Raw genomic sequence first — 19252 nt, 5'->3', positions numbered from 1 at the left:
CCTGTTTGCAAAGGCTGCACAAGAATGCTACCACTAGATGGAGCCACACATCACTGTACTTATCACATTTAGTAACAACAAAAGCAACCTTTAACCGTAGTATACAATGGGATTAACTTCTCCACACAAAATGATAAGGAAGCAAATTCAGTGGCTCAAAAACCTCATCAAATATTCGATCTTCTATTTGATCTGGAACAAAATGAGGACAAACCCGGGTCTAAAAATGGTCTCAACCTAAATTGTTATGCACGGTGTGAACCATTCCTGAACACCTAAGCGCATGAATGATCCCTAATCCAAATTAATAAAGCCTAATATTGTAGATGACCCCCCTTTGTAACCACAGTTTGAAAACCAGGCTACATTTTATCAAACAATTCTACCTCATAACCCAAACTAAAGCCTACAGTGTTGGGCAATTGTCCTCCGGTTCAACTAGTGTGCAATATTTATTAACCATTAGCCTATAAAGTGAATGGGACTTTACGCAACGGGTCAAAGGCTTTCTTCTCCTGCTGAAACATCATTAAGAACTGAGACAGACAGGTGTTGAAAGTTGTCATGTTTGCGTCATAGAAACGCTCCCGCTGATTGGCTGCCGCACCGCCCTCTTTGAAGCTGCACGTGGGGCCTAATGTTATGGCTGCGCTCTTGCCTGGCTAGGGGTATCATGTGAAAGGTTGTTCCTTGCCTGGACTTGTTGATGCTGCTCTCTGAAGAAGACACACTGGTAAAACTCTGGCTTACATGCTTTCTTGCTATAATCTAATTTAAAAAAGTTTGCTCAGTTATGCCTGTCACAGATAACTTTACGCACAAGGCCTTTTGCGCGCTTTTACGCACAATAATGTTCTCACAATAAGTTTGAAGGGTAAATCTTCCTGGCTGTTCTTAAATGCCCCACGCAACGCACTTCACTCTGGGTCCGCTCCTGACCCCTTGACTGGTTTGCAGACTGAACTATTTGTCCACGTTGTCTCTCACACAGACACAGTCGCCATGCACTGTTTGAGAGCGCTGCGCCAAAATGTGGATTTCGCCAAGAGGGCTTTCTTGGTCCATTCGCGGTGTGTTGAGAGCTCGAACTCGGATGGATACCAGCGACGACCCGCCGCTCACTTGGATCTGTTCAGACTGTGAGTGTTCATTAATAATGGGGTTCTTTCTGCTCACACAAAGCTGCCATTACAAGCAACAGCCGGCAAGTAACATGAGCCGCTCGAGTTGGTATGTTGCAAAGTACCACAGTAGTAGTATTTCTCAACTAAGAAGGCTTCTGGTTACCACTTGTAGTTACTAAGTTAGTAGGCCAATATCCAAAAATAGTCTGAAGCAAGAGGGAAATGTAGGCTAAGGGGCGGGGCTATTAGGTGAAAACAAAGTGGGGCAGATTTGTGATAAAAGTGCAGATGTTATGTTATTCGTTTGTATTGCTGATAAAATGTAAAAACACTAGACTCAATAATGGTATAATTATTATTCTCATCACCTCAGGGTATTTGTGCCAAGTATTATGTGAATGTTACAGTGTCTCAAATGAAGCAGATCAGGGGAAAAAAACATTTGTGGGGTTATCTGGTCAAACAGGGGCAAGTTCAAAGATGATCATCATGTAATGAGCTGAGGTCTAGTACAGTTTTACAGGAGGTATCATTTGAAACTCTCTTTGGACAATAGTGCCCATATTGGATTTTTTGGGGGGTGGATTTTCTGAAGCACATTTATGCCAAATTTAGCTCCCATATCAGAAAGTGAACGATTTGGGTAAAGATTGGGCTTGAAATTGGCTCCACTGTAGTGAGTGCCTGCACAGAAGTCTGGTTCATGTTAGTGCTGATCTGACAGAATACACTCAATCTAAGATAAGGTGCACAAGCTTTTGTAATTTACTCCAGAAGAAAAACTTAGTGTGCAACCAATTACAAGTTATTTTATGTAAGTACTACTATTACTTATCTGTTATTTGCAAGTATTGTGCTGTTAAAGGAATAGTTCACCGTTTTTCCACACTGAGATATGTTCTTTTCTGAGCTTAGACGAGTTGATACGTACTTGTCTGTTTTTTGTGCTCACCCGTGGAAGAGCGTGGTCGCTTCTAACTTCACCCCGTTTGGAGCTATCGGAATATTCTGGGAGAGGCCAATGCTAAAAACATCTTTGGTCCTATTGCGTGAATGAGGGCACACAGTTCTTCCACACTGTGATATGTTCTTACCTGAGCTTAGACGGGTTGATACGTACCTGTCTGCTCTCTGTTCGTGCCCAGGGAGGAGCGTTGTAGCTTCCAACTTCACCCTGTTTGGAGCTATAGGAATACATTGGGAGAGGCCAAATGCTCACGACATCTTTGCTCTTTTTGCCTGACTGAGGGCACGCACAATGACCAGACAGGTACGCATCAACTCATCTAAGATCAGGTAAGAACATATCTGAGTATGGAAAAACGGTGAACTATTCCTTTAAAGGAATAGGAGGAGGTGTTAGATATGTACTTACCTATAGCTTGCGAGTTGATGTATAACTGTCTGGTCTTTGTGCGTGCTCTCTGTCACGCAAATGTTTTTAGCATTTAGCCGCTCCCAGCAAAGGTATAGCTCCAAACTGGGGTGAGTTAGAAGCTACCAAGCTGTTCCACGTTATCCCTATTTAAATACAGTTACGTGAGCTTTCACACAATCCAAGTCTAATTACACAAAATTGAACATGTCGATTTTCTAAGCTGATAAAAAGGGGCACCATATTGTGAGTCGTAACAACACCTGGAGTACTTCGACATCCTCGCAGTAATATCGTCAAAGTACTCCAGGTGTTTAAATGCATAACTGTATTTATATAGGGAAAACGTGGAACAGCTTGGTAGCTTCTAACTCACCGCAGTTTGGAGCTATACCTTTGCTGGGAGAGGCTAAATGCTAACAACATTTGCGTGACTGAGCACATGCACAAAGACCAAACAGTTATATGGATAATGGATAATATGCTGTTATGAAACTGTATCACTATTGTTATTACTATGTGTCTTAAGATTTCACCAAAATAATCACATTTCTCCATTCATGTATCAATAGTGTTTTAATCACTGATTCATTTTATCCACCAGAAATGTCAACTCAAAGTCACCCAGCTCCGGAGTGGAGGACATGCTTTTCTACACAATCACTGGAGGGAAAGACCAAGTCCCCATTGCTCAGTTTACATCAGTAGGTAGATAAAGCTTTGTGCATTTACATATACCTTTGATACACGTGAATGAGGGAAATAAATGTCTGTTATCTGCTGTTTAGGCCCTGAAAAGAACGGGGCTGCACCCGTCGGACCCCCGGCTGAAGGAGTGTATGGAGAAGCTCCGTCAAGCGTCACGGAAGTCAGTCGGGGACATCATGATGGACCGGGACCTCTTCCACAGGTAACACTGGGACAAAGGCACAAAGGCCTGACTAATGTTATTATAAGCGTGTTATTGTGAACAAACAAGGAAGCAGAACTGAAGCTGAACATAGTTTTAGAATATATGTCATTATTACTAATAGAATATAAAAAGTAAAGTTTAGTTTAGGTAGCTTAGATTTGATTTATTTGACGGGGACCATGTACAGGAGCATTGATCAAAAGGTATGGAAATATGCTTTGTTCACACTGTAGCTCACATACAGAGAATCTAAATAGCATTACCTAACACCTAGTGAAAAGGACAACAAACTCAACATTTTGCATTCCTATATAGAGAACACCAACAATATGGGACAGCTGGGGGAGGGAAGAACCTAAGCCTCTGTAAATGTTTACCGTCAAACCTGACTATGATGGTAGTAGTAGTAACTTACAGACATTACTAGAACTGTTTCAAGTCTACCCCAAGATAAAAAAGCCCCACTTGGCAACATGACATGGAACAGTGGACTTGCTGTTTCTATTTCAAGACATGACTGTAGTTGCTAGGATGCATAATCTGTGTTAAACTGTCCCGTTACAATACATGTGAATGTGATTTAGCTTTTCCCCATGTGAACTGGACTATTTTTAGTCTGACCTTAAACAAGAATCTATTTTAATGATGGATTTGCAGCCTCTGTCTGCCCTGTTATCTCCCCATTGTCAATATCACACTTCAGTTTCAGTTGTTCTGCAGTCTTGCCCACTGACTCACGGAATTGACAACTGTTCTGGGCTCCTTGTATGGGCTCCCCATTAGCTACAGGAAGTATTTAAGATTCTATTGATAGTTTTGAAATGCTTGCATGGGATGACTCCCTCTTACCTGTCAGAGCCTCTCTCTGTTTATGTCCCAAGTACAGTAAAGTCAGAATATCTAATCATTTTAGATGCCCCGAAACCACAGCTGAAAGCGAAAGGCGACCAGGCTTTGCTATGGTCTAACCCTGAGCATCAGAACAGCTCAGTCTGAATGTTTTTAGATTTCTCTTGAACCCTATTTGTTTGCACTGCTTAACACAAGTTAGGCAAGATTTTTGGTGGTTCTTGTTTTACAATGTTCAGTTGCCGATGTGATTTTCATTGTGTATTTTTTATTATTTTCATCTCGTATTGTCTGAAGCTTTAAAGACATGTGTTACCTACCATCAAGGGTTTAAACCCGAACTTAAAAAAACATCTAAAGCAGCCAGACCCACACAGTGAGTGGTTTCTAAAACACACTCTGACTTGTTCTTGAGATTGTTCTGTCTCTTTGAGTTTTCAGGTGCATGGCAGGAAGCATCGTCCTGCTGATACAAGCCTTCAGGAAGAAATTCATCATCCCAGAGTTTGACATTTTCGCAAAGCAAATAAATGAAATTTACTACCAAGTGGAGAAGCAAACCGACGGAAAAGTAAGTCTCAAAAACATACCTCGACAATAAACTTTAAAGGTTGGGTTTGAAGGGGTTTATATTTGTTGCATAACTAAAAAACCCGCACATCTCTGTCTAAATGAGTTTCCTGGAACAAAAATAGCAGAGATGAGACGATCAGGATGTCCACACAACTCGAAAAGGGTGTCTGTCTGATGAAGGTAAACGTAACTTTGTGGTGCCATTAATAAAAAAAAAACCTTTGGGAAGTATTTCGAGTTATGCGGACATTCTTGATCTTCTTATATTTTTTCATAAACATTTTTTGCAGATATGAGATAAACAAATCAAACATTTTCTTTTAACTATGCTCCATCTTTGTATATCATGTAAAGTTGATGTTTTCATTTTCTGTATAGACCCACCCCCCATTGTCCAATCAGAAAGCCCACAGAGCCCCTGGTTTATGTTACCAACACATCCTGTGGCTAAAACCAGCCACAACCTAAATATAGAACAACCTAGTTTGCTGCTGTTGTTGTTGTTGTTTTTGTTGTGGCCATTTAAAAAGTGCTACACATCCCACCTTTAAGTTTAAAACGTAAAATGGAGTAGATTCTCAGTCATCCAGGTTGTTAAATCAATCTTATAAAATTAAATGTTCGTCCTGTCAGGTAGGGATGGGCGATACCACGTTTTTTGGAATCGATACGATACCGATGCTTTTGGGGTCATTTTTGTCGATACCGATACTGGTCATTTCATATGGGTGAATATATTTCAATCAATATACATCTCTAAAACTGGTTATTTTATACAATTAACTGGTCAATTAAAATTATATTGCTTTAACTGGTTAATTAAACAATACTAGTGTGAAATTAAATACATAAACAAAATTTTAAATTAATACTTAAATGACAAACAGAACCTAAAACAGAATGATATGCCTGGCTCAGTTCAATCCTTTGCAGTTGTGGACTGTTTTGGGTCAGAACAAAGAAATAAATCATCCTTTTGTGTTGATAATTGCTGCCCCGCCTTCTTTTAGAATATGCAAATTAGTATCGATACTTTTTGCCCAATATCGATGCTTTAAAAATAGCCGTTTGGTATCGATATATCGATACTTTGGAATCGATCCGCCCATCCCTACTGTCAGGTCCAATGACAGCTTGACATTTCTCCACCCAGATTGTATTGGAGGTCAATTACCTGATGTGCCACTGTATAGCTGTACTGTTAGATTAGTTCTGAGCAAAATATTTATTCATTTACACAACATACTAAGGCAACTACAGTAGATAAATGAAGTTGCCACACCTTGCAGCAACACTAGTCATCTGAAATACCATCTTTCTTTACCAGAGTCTGTTTTATTTGTGCTTAGGTTGCAGACTACATCCCGCAGTTGGCCAAGTTCAATCCCGAGCTGTGGGGTGTTTCTCTGTGTACAGTGGATGGTCAGAGGTAAAGCAAACACATGTGGACTTTGTGTGTTACGTCGATCTAACTTGTGTAACCTGTAGCTATGCCAAAAATGAGTAGAGGAAACTTCCCATGCTCATACCTTTTTGTTTACAAGTGTTATTACGTGAAACATTATAAAGCGTGGGAAATTTGGACATCGATATTGCTGTGTAGCAGCTTAAACTTCATGTAAATACTAATATCAGCCCCTTTAGAAATTAACATAAATTGGCAGCCATATTTTTAACACCTATACTGTGTTTTATTTGTGCTCTTGTGGCTGTTTTCATTGGTTCCCCTCAGACACTCAGTGGGCGACACAAAGCAGCCGTTCTGTCTGCAGTCCTGTGTGAAGCCTTTACAGTACGCCATCGCCGTGCACGAGGAGGGCGGGGACGCAGTCCACCGATATGTCGGCATGGAGCCCAGCGGAGTCAAATTCAACATGCTCTCACTGGATGATGAAGGTGGCGCTCAACATTTTGAATCTAGTGTAATGTTTAAAGGAATAGGCCACCGTTTTTACAGACTGAGATGTATTCTTACCTGAGCTTTGACGAGTTCTTTAGTACATCTCTGGTCTTCACCCGTGCCTTAAATCACGTAAACACAGCACAGACGGCGTTAGCATTTAGCCTCTCCCCCTCCCCACTATAGCTTCAAAACTGGTCAAGATAGAAGCTACCAAGCTCTTCCACGTTTTCCCTATTTAAATATGGTTACGTGAAGTGTAACACTACAAAGTATAATTACACAAAATTAAACAATGTGGATTTTCTTAGCGGATAAAAGGGGGGACTATATTGTAAGGCGTAATAATACCAGGAGTAGTTTGAAATCCGCGCAGTAATCTTCACTTTACTGTGTGGATGCCAAATTACATCAGACAGGTCCTAAAGAACTCGTCAAAGCTAAGGTAAGAACATATCTCAGTATGTAAAAACGGTGGCCTATTCCTTTAAGGACTAGAAATATGGATGTCTCAATATGCAGTCAGTGTGGGACCTATTTTTCTTGTGCCCTTATTAAACACAGAGAATTTCAGCTTAATTACCCATTATTCTTTTACACCATTTTGTCCTATCACCCATGTACTACTTGTGTCCCCACTGGAATAACCTTCGTCATAACAGCCATAACCCTGTGTCTTGTCTGAACTTCTTTCCCTGAACAACACAGTATCTTATCTTGGGTGTCTTTGTTCCAGAGAAACCACACAACCCTATGGTGAACGCAGGCGCTATAGTGGTCAGCTCCCTTATCAAGGTAAACACTACACAGGGCATGTGTGAATGCAGCAGAGTCAGCAGATCTGAATGAAGAGATTTAGAACGGTTTAACATTTACACAGCGACACATCAGTCCATTAGCTTTGTAGCTCAACCAAAATTGTGCAGCTCTACAACCTGCCAAATTGACAAGGTTTGATAAAAGTGCTTGTTGTAGGTATTGACCAACAACAAATACTTTCTCTGCTTGTGTTTTTCAGCGACATGTCACTTCTCCCTCTCACTGTACTCAGATAGTGTGCTCTAAATTATGCAATCAGCCACATTCATGAGCCGCGCCGCGTGATTTCTCCTGCACAATCCAGCCACTCTTCAATATTGTTTGAAAAATCAATCAGTGTATTTGTACGCAGGCAAATCACTTTCTGCTCTGTTCACAGCCCTGTGCAAACAAGGCAGAGAAGTTCGACTATGTAAGCATTGTGCTACGCGAGGCAATTACATGAGCGTCGTGTCGGCCTCTGAATAATACATCAATCTTCTGCGTTCAAGGTGATGGAGTTTGTGAAGAAGATGGCAGGGCAGGAGTACGTGGGCTTCAGCAATGCAACGTGAGTATCTTTCATCTATTTAAATGAGCTTGTCATCGGTCTGTGCGGGTTGAGAGTCTATTGCTGATAATGTTAGCATCTTAAAGGAATAGGCCACCGTTTTTACACACTGAGATATGTTCTTACCTTAGCTTTGACGAGTTCTTTAGGACCTGTCTGATCTTCACCCGTGCCTTCAATCACGTAAACACAGCGCAGACGGCGTTAGCATTTAGCCTCTCCCCCTCTCCACTGTAGCTCCAAATAGAAGCTACCAAGCTCTTCCACGTTTTCCCTATTTAAATATGGTTATGTGAAGTCTTACACTACAAAGTATAATACACAAAATTAAACAATGTGGACTTTCTAAGCGGATAAAAGGGGGAACTATATTGTAAGGCGTAATAATACCAGGAGTTGTTTGGCATCCGCACAGTAAAGTGAAGATTACTGCGCAGTAAAGTGAAGATTACTGCACGGATGCAACATGTGATGCAAGGTCAGTTATATTCCAAAAATTATTCTATCGACACAGACATTTATATGGTTAGTCTGGTGTTATAAGTGATTTGGTGCTCTGTGGAGTCAGACTGTTTTAAATGCAGGCTAGCTGATACCATAGACATGCATTAGCCTTGCACTAGCCTAGCACCACGGAACTCTTCAAATATAGGAACTGCATGAATTACAAAAAACAATATCTCCAGAAATCAGCAACACTCTGGATAACTAGGAAATGAGGCCCCATGGCAAAAATCCTGAAATATCCCTTGAAGGATAGTGGGCGGGTGCCTAATCTTAATACATTACTGATTGGATGATGAATGTCCACTGTATAACTATCCTACGAAAAGAAAAAAAACATCATCGGGGGAGAGCCCTTGTATTTAGCACATAGTGTCAGTGCTGTAAAAGTTTCATGGACAACATTTTACATTGAACAGTGATTTCGGTTTAATCAAACTGATGTTTCTTTTGTGCAAGACATTTTGTATTGAATCGCATTGAATCTCCCTCTGTTTCAATTAGGAGCCACTTGGATGCAATACATTGTCAACGCTATTTTCTTCTTGTTTACTCTTGAGCTAGTAATTACAGCCATGACCACAGCACATTTTTTGCAGCACGTGTCTCTCGAGCACTAGCGCATCCTCGATCTGTGCACTGTTGTGTTGCATTATTTATGTGAGTATTGACCTGCTCTGTGTTTGTCTCAGGTTCCAGTCAGAAAAAGAAACGGGTGACAGAAATTTTGCTATTGGATACTACATGAAAGAGAAGAAGGTCAGCTAAGGAACATGTTCGCTATGTACGCACAATAATCATCTTTACCTCTTTGTCTACTTTTGTTCTTTTTTGCAATTTATGGATGTTCCTCTACAAACAAATGGTACACAGCAGACCCTTTAATGTCATTTGCTTTAATGAAATATCTAAAGTCGCATTCGGTCTACATTCTGCTAACTTTGTAGTTCCAAGTTGTGAGTTTTCAGTCTTTAGTCCACTGTCTAAGCAATATCCCATCCCAGTGCCTCTGATTCGACCCTGAGGTTGATGTTATCTGGTGGATTTGCTGAAGGCAGGTCTCGTTTTACCGAGTCTGAAGCTGATCGTGTTTCTCTTCCCAGTGCTTCCCCCCTGGAGCAGATATGATCGATGCCCTAGACTTCTACTTTCAGGTATTTGTATGTGAAGTCTTAACATTTTATCAATACGTTTTAATGCGCACAGCTCTGGAGAGCCCATAAATCTGCTTCCTGCGGACTGTAAAGTGAACAGAAAGCAGGGCTCTGTGCAAGACGGTGCACATATGGGCTCCTGGTTTGCCAAAGCAGTTCGAATCTGATGGTCTATAAACAAGTCACATCCGATTGTGCTTTACGGGTGGGCTTTTAAATACTACTTCTAGATAATAAGGAAAACAATAGATCTCAAGTCCTGTTCACCTGATAAACACATTTCTACATCTTTGTCCAAAGCAGTACTGCATTTGAAATATAAAGTAATTTTACATGGAATCACTCCATCACTGCAGTGCATATGTCAGATATGATGTTCTTTTTGCTTAGTATATACAGGGTCAAATATTTAGTGTACATACAGTATTAAATGTTTAATTTGTTAGTTTGATATGGGTACTTACTGTATTTGTTTATCCTATTAACCCCCACCTGAACTGAGCGCATTTTTTCTGGTTTGGCTTTACTCAAATCTAATAGCTTCTTGAAAAAAGTGCCAAAATGGCGACAAAAATGAGATGTAAATTCAGATGAAAACGCAACAAAAAGAGCTGTAACAACGCAACAAAACGGGCAGCATAAAAGTGTTGAAAAAGCAACAAAAACGTGACAGAAAAGCACCAACAATACGACGAAAAAGTAACGACAATGTGGCACCAAAAAGAAAGGAAAAATCTTAGCTCAGTTTTGTTGGTCTTTGCTTGCAAATGAGGTGTTACACTGTGTGTAAGCTCCAGTCCAGAAGCTTTTAGATTTGGGTAAAGCCAAACTGGAGGAAATGCACTGGAGAAATAGGCAACTTTGTGGAGCTCCTGCTGCCTTTGTCACAGAGCGTCACATGACAGCTGGTTGTGACCTGCCTCTCGTCAGCTGCTTTTCTTAGACCTGACGGACCTGTCAGGTTCATCCCTCCTTTGTAAAAGTAACACGCCATCATTTGGAAAGAGTGTGAAAAGTAAGGTCACACTTTTGATTTTACACTACCTTGATTCATTGTACCAAACTACATTTAGTACATTGCAATCTGCTCTGTAACAATCTGTAATAACTTGTACCTATATAGTACATACTTAATGGAGTAATGTGTATTAGTACTTGGTGGTTCATAATGAAATAAGACACAAGACCCTTAGAGTCTTATTACATTATGTGCTAAATTTGGCAGGTACAAAGTGTTTCCAAAAGTAATATGACTTGCTGGCAGTTTTTGGTAAACATGACTTAGATGTTTTGTCACTGCAAGGTCAAATACCTGCATACAAAGTTGCATAATGCACCTTTAAAGACTACATCCGGTTTATATCCATTTCATTCATTCATTTATAGGATTAAAACTTCATAACCTGCCTATATGATGCTAATCACTTTGTTAAAAATCATCTCTCAGCTTTGCTCCATCGAGGTGAACTGCGAATCGGGAAGCATCATGGCCGCCACTCTGGCCAATGGAGGGATCTGTCCAATCACGAGCGAGCGTGTCCTGAGCGCGGAGGCCGTGAGGAACACCTTGAGCCTCATGTACTCCTGCGGGATGTACGACTTCTCTGGAGAAATGGCTTTCCACGTGAGTGCCGCTTCAAGGGCGATCCCACTTTTAAACTGTCCCACCGGCGAAAAAGAAAATGATTTGTGGCATTTCCCTCCCGAAGGTGGGCCTGCCTGCTAAATCGGGAGTGTCTGGTGCCATACTTTTGGTGATACCGAACGTCATGGGAGTCATGTGTTGGTCTCCGCCTCTTGATAGGGTCGGGAACAGCGTCCGGGGGATCCACTTCTGTCAGGCAAGACATTTTTAGTCCTACTCTGAAACTTCAATCATCTTTTCTGCAGGGATTGTTATCATCATTGGCAAAATGGGTGGCAGTCAGTGAACACAATCACTCATTCTGTAAAGACAAGACAGCTAAGATAAGACTTTATTGATCTCACAATGGAGAGATTACAGCTGCTCTTACTGGAACAGACCACTGGGATATGTTCTTACCTGAGCTTAGACAAGTTGATGCGTACCTGTCTGGACCAAAGATGTTGCTAGCATTTAGCCTTTCGTTCTCTCCTCTATGGACCCAAATGGGGGGAAGTTAGAAGCGACCAAGCTCTTCCACGTTTTCCCTATTTCAATACATTTACATGAGTAGTTACACAATCCAAGTATAGTTACATAAAAATAAACATGTCGATTTTCTAAGCCGATAAAAAGGGGTACTATATTGTAAGGCGTAATAACACCTTAGGAGCACTTCGACGTCTGCCCAGTAATATCTCCAGAATTCTTTAGGAGTGAAGACATTACTGCGCGGCCCGTCTAACTTCACCCTTGTTTGGGGTCATAGGAATATGCTGGCAGAGGCTAAATGCTAACAACATCTTTGGTCTTTTTGCGTGACTGCGGGGACGCACCAAGACCCGACAGGTAGAATGTAGTCTTATGACCATTAAGTGACTCTTTTGCTTTTGTATTGCTGTATTTTTCTACTGTATATCTGCCAAGGGACTACTGATGGCCCTGTGGCTATAATCCAGCATGTTTGCATCTGTTTTTGTTGTTTCAATGCGGGTGTTCATTAATGTGCATTGTCTCTATCACATAAATAAAATAAACTCGTCTAAGCTCAGGTAAGAACATATCTCAGTATGGAAAAACGGTGGCCTGTTCCTTTAAGAAGTCTGCAAGCACCAGGCCTGGGTACAGTTTATACATATATCAGTACTCAAAGAGGCTAGATGCAAGTGGACCATTTTATTCTCACTACTGCCACCTCAGGTCTTAAGCGTAACTGCACCTTCTATATTAAGCTCGTGCATGACGGCACTTCGGACCCGAATTAACACCTTTTTGAGTGACAGTGCAGGATTTTAGAGGCAGTTGTGGTGAACAGGTCTGGGCTCATTCTACACATTAGGACATGGCTGGAACATGTAGGAAAATAATAAATAAATACATAATTTTAACATTTTTAAACTCTGTACAGTCCCTTTAAAGGCCCTTATTGCGAACAATGAAAGAGGAGCCACTGAATGAAAACCTTAATTGTGTCAAAACTCATTCCTAACATATTTATAGCAATACAATTCTCCACAGGGACAAGTTTATGGGCACTTTTCAGGGTCACGTTCACAGAAATATAAGAAAACTAGGTTCATGAAATTGATACAAATGCTTTATAGTTAGATGCACTGTGTTTCCCCCTGAATTGTTCACAATATACTCAAGGAGGACAAAACTCAGGTATAGTGCCTTAAAAGCATTTGATTTAAGATACTGGTAACTGAAGGAAACTTTTACGTGTAGCACAGCGCATTGAAAGCTTGGTAACGACATGAAAATGGCAAGATACAAAAGCCAATGCAGTTTTATTATAACTAAACATTACACACTTCCACTAGACGTTCAGTCTTGTGTTTCTGCCTAAGTGTAAAGTGTGACTATTCTTTATTTTCATCCTTCTTAGGAGCTTGTATCACATTTCAATTTCCACAATTACGACAACCTGCGGCACTTTGTGAAGAAAGAGGACCCCCGCAGGCAACACGGAGACGACAGGGTTAGTCTTCAGGCTTTTATTCCATTGCATTTTTATTTATTCTTTATTCAAGCTGTTCTCTCATCGATATTGCAGAACAAATCCGTGTTTAGCTTGATGTTTGCGGCTTACAGCGGAGACGTGTCGGCCTTGAGACGGTAATTCATTGCATCACTTTAATGCTGATCTCTAGCATCGATACTGAACGTGTGTGTATGTATTCTTAGGTTTGCATTGTCTTCTATGGATATGGACCAGAAAGACTATGATGCTCGAACGGCTCTTCACATCGCAGCAGCTGAAGGTGAGGGACGGTTAAATGATACCAGTATGGCATCGAATAAAAGGTTTAGGCACTGATGGTATTGACAAATTAAAAGTATATAAGTAAGTATATAAAATCGTTATATTCAAGTTTTGATGCTGGTGGAAAAAATGGGATACATTTGGGAAATATTTGGTAAAAAAAATACAAAACTTTGGGAAAAACAGTGGGAAAATTTGGGCCGAAAATTGGAGGAAAAAAAAAAAAACATGGGGAAAAAATATAATGGGGATGAAACATGTAGAAAAATTTGGAAAAGTGGAACAATTTGGGGAATTTTTTTGAAAAAATATGGAAAATTTGGGATAAAATGTAAAAAAAATGTGGGGAAACAATTTGGAATGTGTTTTCTCCGCCCTTTTGTAGTTAAAGGAGGTTTTTTTGGTTGTTTCACCTCAAATAAATGATACCAATGCAAAAAGAAATTAAATGGAAGGTAAAGGAATAAATTAACTTTCAAATGAGGCATTACACAGTCCAGAAGCTTTTAGATTTGGGTCATACAGAACTGGAGAAAATGTTTGGCTTTGCCCAAATTTTAAAAGCTTCTTGAACAAAGTGCCAAAATAGCGACACAACGAGGATGAAAATGCAACAAAAATATGTGACAAAATCGCGACAAGAATGCCACAAAAAAGCAACAGAAAAGTCTCAAAACAAGCGATGAACCTGTGCCAAAAAAGCCACAAAAGATAAACAAAAAAGTGACAAAATTGTGTGACGAAAAGCAACAAAACCGCCACAAAAGAGCAACAAAAAATGTGTAATCTGTAAATGTGACAAAAACGCAGCAAAAGACAATGAAAAGAACAACGCTGCAACAACACAAGGAAAAATATCAGTTTGGACAAGTTTTGTAGGTCTTGCTTTCACCAGAATTTCCTGGTTTGCTGTCTTCTTATTTTAAACCAATGGTCAGAAACCTCGGGGTTGTCTTTGGCAAACAGAATGACAGTGTGGTCAGGTCAAGTTTTTATCAGCTGCGTGTTTTAACTAAAGTAAAGCCTTTTTTTAAACCGCTCAGACCTGGAGCGAACCATCCACGCTTTTATCAGTTCGAGTTGATTACTGTAATGCCCTTTATTTTGGAGCTTCCCAGTCCTGTCTTAATCGTCTTCAATTGGTTCAAAATGCTGCAGCTCGTTTTTTAACAAACACACCCAGACGTCAGCACATCACCCCAGTTCTTTTTTCGTTGCATTGGCTTCCAGTTTCTTTTAGAATTGATTTTAAAATCCTTCTTTTTGTTTTTAAAACCCTCAAAAGTTCAGACAAGTACGAAGGGGCAAGACCATTAACTATTCGTGACTCGGGCAGATCCTTGAGGTCGTCAAACCAGCTCCTGCTAGAAGTGCCCAGGACCAAGTACAAGCACTGGGGTGATCGGTCCTTTTCAGTACACTGCAAAAAGTGAATATCAAGCATTGGCTTAAATGATTTGAATTGAGGAAATGTATCTTGTTTTGAGCGGTTTTCCTGATCGGACCAAGTTTACTTTGCTTGTTTGAGGACATTTCAGACCAGTTCTAGGGTAAATCTCGCTTGAAATAAGAAAGTAAAATTGCCAATGAGATAAGACCAATTTTCTTACCCCATTGGCAAAGAAAATGACCTGAAATAAGGACGAAATGTATTGAAACGAGTCAGAAACATCTCAGAACAAGTGGAATAATCAAGGACAACTGCCCAAGAACTTCTTAACTAGTCAAAACAACTAAAATTTGGATGATTGTGCTCAAATTGAGATGTTTATACTGATCTAGTTAATTACTTCTTGCAGTGTAGCTGGACCCAGACTCTGGAATAAGCTGCCCCCTGATATGCACCATCACTGATTTTGGCCTTTTTAAATCCAGGCTCAAGACGCATTTATTCAGACTGGCTTTTAACACTAAGTAGCACGGCGACACTTTTAGTACATTTTAGCTGTTTTATTGTTTGGTTGTATGACTGTTTTTAATGGATTTTATGTGGTTTTATTGTAAAGCACTTTGGCCGCCTTGAGTGTTGTAAAGGGCTCTATAAATAAAATTTGATTGATTGATTGATTGAAATGAACCATCAAACTGGCCTATTGGCTGTAACCTTTTAGATTAGAAGAAAATGTAAATAGAGCTTCCTTCGCACTTGCACCGAACCGTCTTTTCTTCTTGACTCCACTGTCTTCAAAGGCATGGATGAAGATACACGCAGCCAATATCACACGAGGAACATGTTTGTGATGTTTCTGTGTAATACTTCTGCCAAACTTGACAAATAGGCTGCCTGTTTTTATCTGCAAATGAGAAAGTGAAAATGATCCATCCTTGTGCTCACAGCTGTAATCAGCGCCAGGCTTCACTCCATTTATTTCCCTGACAAATGTCGAGACACAGTACGTCTGCATTGAGCTAAAGAAGTCACTAATGATCCCTACACAACACCATATGCTCATTATTTGTTCACTTTATAAAGTTTATCCTCGGCGGAGTTGTTAGTCTGCTCGGCGACATCCTTTAAAAAAGCCCCGCAAGCAACTCATTTGTTCAAAAGATAAAACTGGGACCAGTAATTGTTTGTCTGGAGTGATAAAAGCCGAAAAGTGCAGCCTCAAATCTGATTCCGAAGAAGATTGTCTTTGTATTAAGTTGTATTTTACTGCCTAATGGATTTCCAGACAAATGAAATGGCTTTACAGAAACTATTTGTGGAGGGTATTAGATGCATTGGTCCATTTGGAGAACCATAGTTTTACACATTTGTATTTTTCATGTTTAGGTAAATTACTCACATTTCCTTGTTTTCCGTCCAGGTCACATAGATGTGGTCAAGTTTCTTACGAACACCTGTAAAGTTGATCCATTTACAAAAGACAGGTAAGCATTTATTATTATTTTGTTTTTATTTTGTTTTATGTATGACTTTGTTGTCTTGGTTCCCATTGTCGTACCCTTGAGTCATTCATTTACTCTCCGAGTAAGCCCATCTCAAAGATCCTTCCAGAAGCTTTACAATGAACTAAACTTCTGTATTTAGTTGAGGGTTTGGGTTAAAAACTAAGTATTTTCTTCCCCCTACATGTTCCAGCCATGTCCTAATGTGTAGAATGAGCTCAGACCTGTTCACAACTGCCTCTAAAATCCTGCACTGTCACTTAAAAAGGTGTCACTTCGGATCCGAAGTGACGTCATGCACGAGCTTAATATAGAGACTGCAGTTACGCGTAAGACCTGAGGTGGCTGTAGTGAGTATAAAAATGACCAACTTGCATCTAGTCCCTTTAACATCCAAGCATCTACTCAGCAAGCATAAACTTAAGTAATTCCAAGTACCCCCAGGAGTGCCCCTGGTTTAGAGTAGTGGACACTTCGCCTTTGACCTAAGCGGTTTTGTCAAACACAGATCCATTGGTTCCCAAAGTGAATGCAGATGTTTGTGGCCAATAAACGTCACCTGCCTTGCCTTGATGCAATTCAACCTGAAAAGACTTCAAGACAGAACAGGCATTATAACGTTTTATTGACATATGAATCCTTATTGGGGCTCAGACCCCGGCGGAAGATGAATGATTGAACGATATGAGCTGCTGGCATTGAACGCCAGTATCTTCCCCGGAGCCTGGACGCTGGTGGTGGTAGAAGGAGACCCGGGTCGGCCTGTCGATGAGCAGAGGAAAGCCAGGCGGAGAAGGGGGTGGAGGAGGTTCGTAGCACGGCTGGGAAACTCTGAGTGATTGACCAGGGAGCTTAAGAAGGAGATCCTGTGCGACGAGTGGCTGGAGCGGAGACGAATGCCGCTTTGACTGGTTGACGTGTAGGTGCGGCTTGAGCTGGGTCTGTGGTTGGATAATTGAAGAGCTGCCGGTGATGGGGAGATGAATGAATGCAGCTGGTATGTCTTCCAGGTTGAATTTGCGCATAAGCTTCATAAAGCTGGGCCTGAACAATATGGATTTCTGGGGTCCAATACCAATATGAAGGGGGTTGGCCGATAGTTGAAATATAGGCCAATATTTTAAGTGATTTCATTTGATGTAATATTTTGTTTATGGTAAATGGTCTTAATTTGTATATCGCTTTTCCACCTACATTAGGCACTGAAAGCTCTTTACAGCAAGGATCCACTCACCCATTCATACTCTCATTCAAACACCAGTGTACACCTGTGACACTGGGGGCAAGATGGGTGAAGTGTCTTGCCCATGGACACAACGACAGTAGACACCTTCAGGAGGCGGGATTAAAACCCCCCGACCTTCCGATCATGAGACGACCCGCTCTACCATCTGCGCAACCGTCTCTCAAAAAAACAATGAACATTTATTATTATAGTAGAGGTTTCAATCATAGAAATATATAGAAATAACTCTAATAGAGGTCGACCAATATGGGTTTTTCTAAGGCCAATGTCGATTATTGGGGATTTTGATATTTTTCACCAATATTTTGGGGCAAAAAGAGGCTGGATACATGGATGATGTCCCTGCGGCTTATTGTGCTGTTCTGATGCAAACACTGCAGCCAATGGCTTCTCCAAATACATCAATCCATTTCCACACCACATCCACAATGGCAAAGCTTATCGCCTTTATTCTTATTCAGCATAGAATATTTTAGAATAATACATTGAGGTAAAATAACAAAATAAAGCAAAGACATATTACTAAAACAGATCGTAAATGTTTTTGTTCTTTATATTGTCTAAATTGTTCTTGGGAGTCTTTGGCTTGTTGTTGAAAGGTTATGTTGTGGGTCCTGACCTGAAAAGTCAAACCATCAGTCGACTACAGAGGAGAGACTTTTACATAATGAAAGGAAACCAATGAAATTGGTCTGCACACTTTCATACCCTCTGTTGTATCTAATGAGCTTCTCCCCGGCTTCTTACTGTATGTGTGGCTTTTGTATCGAACCAGATGGGGGAACCAGCCGATCGATGACGCCATGCAGTTCGGACACGACGACGTAGTGGCTGTGCTAAAGGAGTACCAGGAAGTCTGCAGTCTGGACTCTGAGTCTGAGCGTTCGCACAAAATGGACGCCATCGAAGACATGGTGTGAGGTCTCGATAGTCAGCCTAAAAACCCCGACGTGCCAGTCATAGTAAGGGCAGACGATACCAAAGGGAAATCTCTCTTGTGCATAACATAGACTTCTATAGTTGGCCGGCACTTCTGGTTCCGTAAGTAATATTCCAATCCAATTTTTCTAATGGCTTTTAAAATAAATCAATCCGTAAAGAAAACGTTTGATAGATGCTATGGGATGACCCGTACAACAGATACATTAGGGTGACATTTGCTCTTGTTTTGAGAACTTTTAATAATTAAGCCATTCTGCGAGACATTTTACTCCATAAAGGAACAAAGTATTTTACATTTTATTTTATGTGGGTGTTTCTTATCTTTGCCGGGAGCGGGACATCACCAGCTCGTCTCCATGGAGATGTTGCTATTTTAGAAACATACTGAAAGGTGAGTGCTCCAATAGGCTGTGGACAAACACTGTGCTCTCAAGGAATAAGCCGAAACGTATGCTAAAACTGACAAAAAGTTTGCTAAACCCATACCTTGGCTGTAGGGATGGCAGGACAGCAAGAGGTCT

At 40.7% G+C, this 19252-nt stretch overlaps 1 protein-coding gene across 1 annotated transcript; it reads left to right on the top strand.

Moving 5' to 3' along the window:
• Positions 1 to 687: 687 nt before the first annotated feature.
• Positions 688 to 18843, top strand: gls2b (glutaminase 2b (liver, mitochondrial)). The gene is made up of 19 exons (XM_079578424.1): positions 688 to 733; positions 992 to 1139; positions 3104 to 3203; positions 3288 to 3409; positions 4703 to 4832; positions 6184 to 6263; positions 6567 to 6730; positions 7471 to 7529; positions 7933 to 7965; positions 8045 to 8103; positions 9300 to 9366; positions 9711 to 9761; positions 11209 to 11385; positions 11471 to 11602; positions 13274 to 13366; positions 13442 to 13503; positions 13573 to 13649; positions 16462 to 16525; positions 18565 to 18843. The coding sequence occupies exons 2-19, from the start codon at positions 1003 to 1005 to the stop codon at positions 18707 to 18709; spliced, it is 1752 nt and encodes a 583-aa protein (XP_079434550.1). The 5' UTR covers positions 688 to 733; positions 992 to 1002; the 3' UTR covers positions 18710 to 18843.
• The last annotated feature ends 409 nt before the right edge of the window (positions 18844 to 19252 follow it).

This window comes from Gobius niger (assembly GCF_951799975.1).
Source record: "Gobius niger genome assembly, chromosome: 20".
NCBI classification, from domain to species: Eukaryota; Metazoa; Chordata; class Actinopteri; order Gobiiformes; family Gobiidae; genus Gobius; species Gobius niger.
This window is presented reverse-complemented; position numbering and strand designations above follow the sequence as displayed.